This window comes from Haliotis rufescens, unplaced genomic scaffold (genome assembly GCF_023055435.1).
Source record: "Haliotis rufescens isolate VD_foot unplaced genomic scaffold, xgHalRufe1.0.p SCAF_544, whole genome shotgun sequence".
NCBI lineage: Eukaryota > Metazoa > Mollusca > Gastropoda > Lepetellida > Haliotidae > Haliotis > Haliotis rufescens.
The window spans coordinates 5,156-17,103 of NW_025964273.1; the positions used below are offsets into that span (position 1 = coordinate 5,156).

The following is an 11,948-nucleotide window of genomic DNA, read 5'->3' on the forward strand; positions in this document are numbered from 1 at the left end:
ACTCTCACCCATCCTCACTCTCACTCACTCACTCACCTTCTCACACTCACTCACTCACTCACCATCTCACACTCACTCACTCACCTTCTCACACTCACTCACTCACCTCACACTCACTCACTCTCACCCACCCTCACCCACCCACTCACTCACCTACTCACTCACTCACTCACCTCACACTCACCCACTCTCACCCACTCACCACCCTCTCACACTCACTCTCACCCATCCTCACTCTCACTCAATCACTCACCTTCTCACACTCACTCACTCACCTCACACTCACCCACTCTCAGCCACTCACCACCCTCTCACTCTCACCCATCCTCACTCTCACTCACTCACTCACCTTCTCACACTCACTCACTCACCTCCCACTCACTCACCTCAGACTCACTCACCTCAGACTCACTCACTCACCCACTCTCACCCACCACCCTCTCACACTCACTCACTCAATAACTCACTCAATAACTCACTCACTCATATTTCCAGCTGTAATCACCGGGTGATGATTGGTTGTATTGCAGGCATCACAAGTACAGATGTACCCATCCTGAAAGATCCACCATCATTTTTCAAATCCCAGAATTCCATTGGAAGTGCAACAAATTCAATTTCGAAGGTAACTGTCACTCCCAAGAAGGAACCTGTTAGAGGTTTTGAACCTGTGGTTGCCACGTCAACCAAGAGTGATGACAGACTTGCCCCCCAGGTGGCCACAAGCTGTGATAATGTGACTGGTGGCCAGGGCGGAGCCGCGGCGAGTACGTCTGAGACGACGTCGGTAGAATCATCCACGTCGCTGGCGTCTAGTTCTACCTCCAGTCTTCCTACACCTAAGAAAGACCAAGCGTATCGGCCGCCTTTACCGAAGTCATCGTCTAAGTAAGTGTGATGTTATTAGTGGTGGGACGATACACTGAAGCATCGGTGGATCGCTGTATTTTACTTCCCGAAACAAGTGTCAATCGAAGTACTAAGTACAAAACATCGATTCGTACCTTAGATGTTCATTTTAATGGCTGTTACACCCATCAAACACTAATTAGCAGTGAAAATTAGCAGTTAAAAAGTAAATATTGTTATGGATTATCGACTGCCAAATGTAAATTATCAGTGTGCCAGATATTTTACTATCCTGTCTATGAAAAAGATGGCTCACACACCACATATGAGAGCACTTACAAGTATCGTGATACGTACTGGATCGCACAGTTGGTGTATCGTCCCAGTCCAGCGTGTTCTAGCTACAAAATGTTACATGTCTGCTAGAGAGGTGGACAACAAGGGTGTAAGGGGAGCCTTCATCAGCCGGACAGAATTACCAACAGTGATCAGTGTGAAGGTTGATATGCTGTAACAATGTTCAGACCCTATGCATCATTAGTTATCCGGTATCTCTGTGACATTTCCTCTGTAACCATGGTAACTGCAGGTACTATGTGTACTGATAAGACCAGTGAAGGTCTTGGTTAGAATAGGTCTTCAGGAACCCATGCATGTTATAAGAGGCGACTATGCTTGTTGTGAGAGGCGACTAACGGTATTGGTTGTTCAGACTCGCTGACTTTGTTGATGTATGTCATCGTATCCCAATTGCATAGATCGATTCTCCTGATGTCAATCACTGAATTGTCTGATCCAGATTTGATTATTTACAGACTGCCATCATTTAGCTGGAATATTGTAGCGAACAAACAAGAACCTTTGGTTATCCCTGCTCCTGACTCCTAAACATTTGCACACAAAAACCCGGATGATCCATCAAGCAATGCCTCAATTATACCCATATTTAAGATGATATGTGGCCTGTGACTAAGCCCTTTATAACTGTTTAGGTGTGTGATGAGAAGGGCTGTTACGATTCACTCACGTATTCCGTGAATCAAACCGTATCCATTCATAAATTGAATTCGTTCTTCGTGGTCACCAGAATCAAATATGTATGGCTGTGTGTCTGTCTGTCTGTCAGGGAATAGATCATGTTACATATAGCTTGTAGTTATTGCATGTAATAGTGTTTCGCTTATTGACATATTGTCTACATTGGGATCTTTCTAATTTTTCAGGAGTAAACAAAAAATAAATGTACAGGAAGAATATTCCAAACGTCAAGGTGACCTGGACCTGTTGAACCTGGTAGTGATAGGTGAGTCGGAAAGTCCTGTCAGATTATATGATGTTCTGTGAAGGTGAGATTACCCTGTACGTTCTGTGAGGGTGAGATTATCCTGTATGTTCTGTGAGAGTGGGATTATCCTGTGAGGGTGAGATTATGCAGTAAGTTCTGTGAGGGTGAGATTATCCTGTGAGGGTGAGATTATCCTGTATGTTCTGTGAGGGTGAGATTATCCAGTATGTTCTGTGAGGGTGAGATTATGCAGTAAGTTCTGTGAGGGTGAGATTATCCTGTGAGGGTGAGATTATCCTGTATGTTCTGTGAGGGTGAGATTATCCTGTGAGGGTGAGATTATCCTGTACATTCTGTGAGGGTGAGATTATCCTGTATGTTCTGTGAGGGTGAGATTTTCCTGTGAGGGTGAGATTATGCAGTAAGTTCTGTGAGGGTGAGATTATCCTGTGAGGGTGAGATTATCCTGTATGATCTGTGAGGGTGAGATTATCCTGTGAGGGTGAGATTATGCAGTAAGTTCTGTGAGGGTGAGATTATATAGTAAGTTCTGTTAGGGTGAGATTATCCTGTGAGGGTGAGATTATGCAGTAAGTTCTGTGAGGGCGAGATTATCCTGTGAGGGTGAGATTGTGCAGTAAGTTCTGTGAGGGTGAGATATTGTAGGATCTGAAGGGGAGATTATTCTGTAAGTTCTGTGAGGTCGAAATTATATTGTAAGCAATATAACCTGGAATGGTCACAGTGACACATGTATTACAGGTCACAGTGACATGTGTTTATTGCAGGTCATGTGGATGCGGGCAAGAGTACGCTGATGGGGCACCTGCTGTACCAGCTGGGTTCCGTCCACAGGAAGGTCATGCATAAATATGAGCAGGAGTCCAAGAAGCTTGGCAAGGGGTCGTTTGCCTTCGCGTGGGTGCTTGACGAGACGGAGGAGGAGAGGTAGGTGGCGCCACCCAACTGATCATATCCCTGCACAAGAGGGAAATACCAACTTATGGGTTTTGCTTTTTGAGAAATGATCGCTCATAATCATGATAAATATACACAAGCATCAAGATTTCATCTCTTGTATTCTATGTAATTATTGACTAAAGCTATATATAAGCAGTGAATTGAATTCTGAGGCCATTCTGGCAAACAAATCATCAATTTGTTGTGGCCTCAGCAGTGATGAAGTAGCTAACATGGCCATATTTTGGGCAGGACTCGTGGAGTTACCATGGATGTGGCCCAGACGAAGTTTCAGACACCGAAGAAAACTGTGACTCTCCTTGACGCTCCAGGCCACAAAGATTTCATTCCCAATATGATCACCGGTCAGTAGTCGTGGTTCTCCTTCACTGGTCATCTCGGCAGAAAGAACTCTAACCACGGTTCCAGAACACAACGTTTGGGACATATGTGGATTGTTGATTCTACCTGATACATTTTGATTCTGTCTGCGACTATGTTAGTCTGTCTGTCCATTACATTTTAATTCTAAGACATTATAGTTCTGTCTGCCTGACACATTTTAATTCTGTCTAAGACATTATAGTTCTGTCTGCCTGACGCATTTTGATTCTCTCTAAGACATTATAATTCTGTGTCATCAATCATTTTGACACATATTTATTCAGTCTGCCTGACTAATTTTAATTTTGTCAAAGACATCATAATTCTGTCTGCCTGACACATTTTAATTCTGACAGACACATTTTAATTCTGACAGACACATTATAATTCTGACAGATGCATTTTAATTCTGACAGACACATTTTAATTCTGACAGACACATGTTGATTGTCCTGACACATGTTGACCTCTTTTCTTCCAGGAGCTGCCCAAGCGGATGTTGCTATTTTAGTCATCAACGCCACAAAGGGGGAGTTCGAGACTGGCTTTGAGACCGGGGGTCAAACCCGTGAACATGCTCTACTAGCCAGATCACTGGGTGCGTTACAATAGTTCATATTGTTGAGACCCGTTTAAATCTGAGGTAGAATATGTATTCAGCAACCCATGCTCGCCCTAAAAGGCGACTATGGTTGTCGTTAGAGGCAACTAACAGGATTGGGTGGTCAGGCTCGCAGACTTGGTTGATGCATGTCATCCAATCCCAATAGCTTGGATCGATGCTCATGACGTCAATTACTGGATTTTTAGCTGTCATTTAGCTGGAATATTGCTGGGTACGGTGTTAAACAACAAACAAACAAATCATATTGTTGATCTGTTATGAAACTGCAAGTAAGGGTTAGAGATAAGGTTTGACGTTGGGGAAATATGTGACCTTACGAGAATTCTTTGTACAAAATGATTTGTATGATTAATGGTTCTGTTGAAGTACATGTAGCAGAAACTTTTAAATGAAACTATAGTTGTCTCTCCTTGCCCTCCAGGTGTCGCTCAAATAATAGTGGCTGTCAACAAGATGGACACAGTCGATTGGTCGGAGGAGAGGTATAATGAGGTGGTGAAGAAAATCGGTCAGTTCCTCAAGCAGGCTGGCTTCCGGGAAGGGGACGTGTCGTTTGTGCCGTGCAGTGGTCTTGGCGGTGAGAATCTCACCCAGACAGTGAAAGAGCCCAAGCTGGCTGCCTGGTACAAGGGGCCGACGCTATCCGAGCAGATTGGTAGGTGATCCTGCATCCTAACTACTCTACATACTTTTATAGTCTGTAAAGGTCCCAGTTGGAATTGGTCTTCAGCAACCCATGCTTGTTGTAAGAGGCAACTAGTGGGATCGTGTGGTCAGGCTGACTTGGTTGATGCTTGTCATCGTGTCTCAATGCACATTAAATCAATCACTCCTCTGGTCCAGACTTGATTATTAACAGACCACTGTCATACAGCTTAAATATTACTTAGTGGGGCATTCAACAAAGAAAGAAAACAAAACATACTTTTATACATTTGTTTGAAATTCTGATGTCAAGGGTGTTTATTTATGTACACTCTGTGGTATGTTCTGTAGAATCTTATTGGTAAACCTAACGTCATGAAGGACATCGATACATGAATTCGTGGGTCATGTCACCTACAGTCATCGGGTGTTGGAGTAGTCTACTGACCTGCTTGTCTTGCTGAATGCCCAGGATTGGTTCCAGACACAATGTGTGGAGCCCATTCTTTGTGATTCAGGTACAGATGTTTGACAAAGAAATAGTCTAAACAACTGGACGTATTGATTGTATTTGCTCTCTCTTACAGATAAGTTTAAGTCACTGGAGCGACCAATAGACAAACCGTTCCGTCTGAATGTCGGGGACGTGTTCAAAGGGCAGGGCACCGGCTTCAGGATTTCGGGAAGAATAGGCTCAGGCTACACCCAGCCGGGTGATAGAGCAGTCGTCATGCCCGGCAACATCACCGCCACCGTCAGAAGTAAGGCCCTTGCCTTCTTTCAATGTTATGATACAAGGCTTGTAGGGATAGTGCTGTATTACAAGGTTCACAATACATTGATCGTGAAACAAGGGTTGAAACAGCTGTGAAATGATGGGGTTGCCATGTTGGCCTTGAAATGGTGGGGTCGCCATAATGACCTTGAACTAGTTGGGTTGCCATGTTGGCCTTGAAATGGTGGGGTTGGCCTTGAAATGTGGGGGTTACCATGTTGGCCTTGAAAAGGTGGGGTTGCCATGTTGGCCTTGAAATGGTGGGGTTGGCCTTGAAATGGTGGAGTTGCAACGTTGTCCTTGAAATGGTGGGGTTGCCATGTTGGCCTTGAAATGGTGAGGTTGCCATGTTGGCCTTGAAATGGTGGGGTTGCGGTGTTGGCCTTGAAATGGTGAGGTTGTCATGTTGGCCTTGAAATGGTGAGGTCATTTTGGCCTTAAAATTGTGAGGTTGTCATGTTGGCTTTGAAATGGTGGGGTTGCCATGTTGGCCTTGGAATGGTGGGGTTGCCATTTTGGCCTTGAAATGGTTGGCTTGTGATGCAAAGGTTTTTAAGTCAAATTTGCATCCTTTTCTCCCAATAAAATGCTAGCAATACAACTAAAAGGTATTTTTCACTTTGTTCCAGATGTGTTTATAGATGAGATGCCAGTTCAGGTGGCATTTGCTGGTGACCATGTGACCATCTTGATCAGTGGAATAGACATAGCCAATGTAAATATAGGTATGTATTGGAGTGAATGCAATTATAGGTATGTATGAGAGCCAATTTAAATATATTTGTATGTATTAGAACCAATATAAATATAGGTATGGATTAGAGCCAATGTAAGTATGGGTATGTGCTAGAAGCAGTTTACAGTTGTATTTGTGATGTCAGTAAATCCAAGTGACCCTTTTGTTCCAGGGAGTGTGTTGTGCGATCCTGCCAACCCGGCCAAGTTTTCGACTCGAATCCGTGCCAAGATCGTTATCTTCAGCCTGGAGGTGCCCATCACACGGGGGTACCCGGTACGTACTTATAGTGTTCATACACGCTATACACCAGACTACCCAGCTCATACCAATGGTGTTCATACACGTTATACACCAGGCTACCCAGCTCATACCAATGGTGTTCATACACGTTATACACCAGGCTACCCAGCTCATACCAAAGGTGTTCATACATGTTATACACCAGGCTACCCAGCTCATACCAATGGTGTTCATACACGTTTTACACCAGGCTACCCAGCTCATACCAGTGGTGTTCATACACGTTATACACCAGGCTACCCAGCTCATACCAATGGTGTTCATACACGTTTTACACCAGGCTACCCAGCTCATACCAGTGGTGTTCATACACGTTATACACCAGGCTACCCAGCTCATACCAATGGTGTTCATACACGCTATACACCAGACTACCCAGCTCATACCAATGGTGTTCATACACATTATACACCAGGCTACCCAGCTCATACCAATGGTGTCCATACATGTTATACACCAGACTACCCAGCTCATACCAATGGTGTCCATACACGTTATACACCAGACTACCCATCTCATACCAATGGTGTTCATACATGTTATACACAAGACTACCCAGCTCATACCAATGGTGTTCATACACGTTTTACACCAGGCTACCCAGCTCATACCAATGGTGTTCATACATGTTATACACCAGACTACCTAGCTCATACCAATGGTGTTCATACACGTTTTACACCAGGCTACCCAGCTCATACCAATGGTGTTCATACGCGCTATACACCAGACTACCCAGCTCATACCAATGGTGTTCATACACATTATACACCAGGCTACCCAGCTCATACCAATGGTGTCCATACATGTTATACACCAGACTACCCAGCTCATACCAATGGTGTCCATACACGTTATACACCAGGCTACCCAGCTCATACCAATGGTGTTCATACATGTTATACACCAGACTACCCAGCTCATACCAATGGTGTTCATACATGTTATACACCAGACTACCCAGCTCATACAAATGGTGTTCATACACGTTTTACACCAGGCTACCCAGCTCATACCAATGGTGTTCATACATGTTATACACCAGACTACCCAGCTCATACCAATGGTGTTCATACACGTTTTACACCAGGCTACCCAGCTCATACCAATGGTGTTCATACACGTTATACACCAGGCTACCCATCTCATACCAATGGTGTTCATACACGTTTTACACCAGGCTACCCAGCTCATACCAATGGTGTTCATACACGCTATACACCAGGCTACCCAGCTCATACCAATGGTGTTCATACACGCTATACACCAGGCTACCCAGCTCATACCAATGGCGTTCATACATGTTATACACCAGACTACCCAGCTCATACCAATGGTGTTCATACATGTTTTACACCAGACTACCCAGCTCATCCCAATGGTGTTTATACACGTTATACACCAGGCTACTTGGTACATACCCATAGTGTTCATACACGTTATACACCAGGCTACTCGGTACATACCCATAGTGTTCATACACGTTATACACCAGGCTACTTGGTACATACCCACAGTGTTCATACACGTTATACACCAGGCTCCTCGGTACATACCCACAGTGTTCATACACGTTATACACCAGGCTACTCAGTACATACCCATTGTGTTCATACACGTTATACACCAGGCTACTCAGTACATACCCATAGTGTTCATACACGTTATACACCAGGCTACTCGGTACATACCCATAGTGTTCATACACGTTATACACGTAGCTACCAAGCTCATACCAATGGTGTTCATACACGTTATACACTGTGCTACCCACCATGTACACATGTGACTGATGCTATGGGTGTGTTGGCAGGTGGTGTTCCACTACCAGTCTGTCAATGAGCCTGCTGTGATAAGACGCCTCGTGGCTCAGCTCAACAAGAGTACCGGCGAGGTGGTGAAGAAGAAGCCAAGGTGAGAAGCTTAGTCTACGCCAACTTACTGTACGTCAACTTGGTGTAGGAGAGCTTAACTGTACGTCAACTTAGTGTAGGAGAGCTTAAGTGTATGTCAGCTTAGTGTTGGATCGCTTTAGTGTACGTCATCTTACTGTAGGAGAGCTTTAGTTTATGGCAACTTTGTGGAGGAGAGCTTAAGTGTATGGCAACTTAGTGTTGGATCGCTTTAGTGTATGACATCTTAGTATTGGATCGCTTTAGTGTACGTCATCTTACTGTAGGAGAACTTTAGTTTATGGCAACTTAGTGGAGGAGAGCTTTAGGGTATGACAACTTAGTGTATGGCAACTTAATTTAGTAGAGCTTTAGTTTATGGCAACATAGTGCAGGAGGACTTTAGTGTATGGCAAATTAGTTTATGGCAACTTAGAGAAAGAGAGCTTAAGTAGAATATATCAGAGAGGGAAGACATATGTTCACCTGTGAAGTCAGACATATGTTCACCTGTGAAGTATGTTTCAGATGCCTGGTGAAGAACACCAGTGCAGTGGTGGAAATCGAACTGGAGAGGAACATATGTCTGGAGGAATACAAAGACTTCAAGGACTTGGGGAGGTTCATGTTGAGGTCAGGCGGAGCAACCATCGCTGCTGGCTTGGTGGAGGAGGTACGGTCACTGTTCCTGACCTGGTTAGGTTCAGACAGGTTTATCCGGATTATAATCCTTGCTCTGTCTCTAGATGGGTGTTAATGAGTGAGTGAATGTCCTTTAAACACTGAATAAGTCATTCCAGGCAGAATATTGGTCAAAGTAGCAATACATCACTGACATATTGGTCAAAGTAGCAATACTTCACTGACATATTGGTCAAAGCAGCAATACATCACTGACATATTGGTCAAAGAAGCAATACATCACTGACATATTGGTCAAAGTAGCGATGCATTACTGACATATTGGTCAAAGTAGCAATACATCACTGACATATTGGTCAAAGTAGCAATACAGCACTGACATATTGGTCAAAGTAGCAATACATCACTGACATATTGGTCAAAGTAGCAATACATCACTGACATATTAAAAAATAGCAATACATCACTGACATATTGGTCAAAATAGCAATACATCACTGACATATTGGTCAAAGAAGCAATACATCACTGACATATTAGTCAAAGTAGCAATACATCACTGACATATTGGTCAAAGCAGCAATACATCACTGACATATTGGTCAAAGAAGCAATACATCACTGACACATTGGTCAAAGTAGGAATACATTGGTGACATATTGGTCAAAGTAGGAATACATTGGTGACATATTGGTCAAAGTAGCAATACATCACTGACACATTGGTCAAAGTAGGAATACATTGGTGACATATTGGTCAAAGTAGGAATACATTGGTGACATATTGGTCAAAGTAGCAGTTAGGCCCAACTCCCTCCATACCTGTCATATTTCTGTTTCAGATTTTGCCTCCAAAGATGAAAGAAGATCAGTGATGAGGTCTTCCAGATATTCATGACTTGGTGCAATTATTGGAACTTTTATGCAAAATCTGGCTGGAAGGGAATGTTGAGGAAGCACATATCTTGATTCAAGCATGAATTTGTTCATGAAATGCGACCATCAAAACCAACCATTCATAAAACCATGTCAGGTGATGGATGAAGAAGACAGCATGATGGCAGAGTGGTGAATGAATCCGCTCTCCAGTGAGTGTACGAGGACGACTGGAGCTCAGTCGACAGTGTGAGGGGTGATGGGTACCGAGACAAACACACGTCTGTGTCATGATTGTGATGAAGCAGGAAAACATGAATAATTGAAGCTGCTCATGTCAGTCAACGCTGCATGGAGTGTTCAGTCAGCTCTAGATGAACCACGGCAAATACACTGCGACCTGTCTAAGATAGATTGTCAACCCAGATCTGTAGGGCGTTGTCTACACGGATCCTGATAATCCTAATTTAATATATTATCAATTCTACCATGAATATGGAAAATACTTGATTCTCATTTGTCAATCAGAGGTTTCAAATCACAATAACAAGCTGTGATTAAAACCGTTGATTTGACGTCTACATCACTGCATAAGCTAATATATATATAATATAGACATGTACTTCTTTCCCAAAATAAATCTACAGGTAACACATGTATCCCACAGTTCTGTTTCCGTATTTAATCAGTATGACATCAGGTAATTTTAGCATAAAATGTGGATTACAAAGACAGGCTGGGTACCCCAGATTTCACTGTGCAATGAACAACTGATGTAACAGTTAAGTTCTAAGTCCCTAGGAGTGCTTGTTTCAGTTATTGCTCTTGTGAGTAGCACATTCTGTAGATATTTGCTTTGTTACAGACAAGTCCAGGGGCTTGTGGACACATGATGTCAGTTGTCACGAGTTTGTAGCTAGTCCTGCGTGATCGAGACAAAAAGGTTTACATTATCTGTCAATTATACTGTAAATCTTGATATTAATGCGAGTGTGAATTAAATGCGAAAAATGCGAGTGGTCTTTGCTCGCATTATTAAACATCGCATTTATATCAACAATAAGACATTTTGAATAGCAGAAATACCATCTTAGACATACGCTGAAAACAAACAACTATGTATTCCACATCACTGTTTATTGAGCACTTGTTACAAGTATATAAACAATGTCATTCAAACACTATTTACATCCTGTGAATTGTCACTGCTAGGGTCAAGACAAGCCTTTTACTCACTCATGTCATCACTGATCACACCTGCAAGTCCAGACAGACGCCACCCAACACGGTGTCTTTGCTCTTTGTGCGACTGCATCAAAGGCCGACACGAGCCAACGTGATATATTGTTTTACAGAACTAATTCAGAATTATTGCCCTTATATGCTACTTGTCAATGAAAGCTACCATCACTGGAGTTTTACTTGTCCTCAGGACAAGTTAGGAGTCTCAGGCTAGCGGACTAGCGCACGTTTTGAAGGCTGACATTTAACATCTTAAGCAGGTACCTTGCCGTGGGTTATTTGAGGAGACTGTGTTCATGTGCACAGGGATCCAGGTGTGTGATGTTTTATACTGTGGAGGCTGTTTTATTGTTTTGTTAAGGAACTTATTATATTTATGATGCTGAATGTTGAAATGAATTCTGAGCATATACTGAAGAATGTAGTTATGTTATTGAAAGTTAAAGCAATTATTGGATTATGCTTGACAGAAGAAAAATCATTGAGTGTGATGAATGAGACAGTGACTTTCTTCTCAACACCATGTTTGAATGTGAAGTGCTCAAAGCAGGACTCACATCCTGCAGCAGTGTTAAAGCAGGACTCACATCCTGCAACAGTGTGTTAAACCAGGGCTCACATGCTGCAGCATTGTGTTAAACCAGGGCTCACATCCTGCAGCATTGTGTTAAACCAGGGCTCACATCCTGCAGCAGTGTGTTAAACCAGGGCTCACATCCTGCAACAGTGTGTTA

General features: G+C 43.1%; 1 protein-coding gene across 1 annotated transcript; it reads left to right on the forward strand.

Annotated features, from left to right (window-relative positions):
* Window positions 1-406: 406 nt before the first annotated feature.
* Window positions 407-11,056, forward strand: LOC125374333 (HBS1-like protein). The gene is made up of 12 exons (XM_048385164.1): window positions 407-888; window positions 2,073-2,152; window positions 2,923-3,082; window positions 3,347-3,459; window positions 3,960-4,076; window positions 4,525-4,758; window positions 5,336-5,509; window positions 6,153-6,248; window positions 6,432-6,535; window positions 8,376-8,476; window positions 8,983-9,127; window positions 9,939-11,056. Exons 1-12 carry the CDS (start codon window positions 512-514, stop codon window positions 9,969-9,971), a joined length of 1,734 nt encoding a protein of 577 aa, XP_048241121.1. The 5' UTR covers window positions 407-511; the 3' UTR covers window positions 9,972-11,056.
* Window positions 11,057-11,948: the final 892 nt, after the last annotated feature.

Excerpts from the sequence above, each read along its gene's own strand:
- LOC125374333 (XM_048385164.1), top strand. The coding sequence starts at position 512 with ATGATTGGTTGTATTGCAGGCATCACAAGTACAGATGTACCCATCCTG. Across the intron at positions 4,077-4,524 it reads TCTACTAGCCAGATCACTGG|GTGTCGCTCAAATAATAGTG; the intron begins GTGCGTTACAAT and ends CTTGCCCTCCAG. Across the intron at positions 5,510-6,152 it reads CATCACCGCCACCGTCAGAA|ATGTGTTTATAGATGAGATG; the intron begins GTAAGGCCCTTG and ends ACTTTGTTCCAG.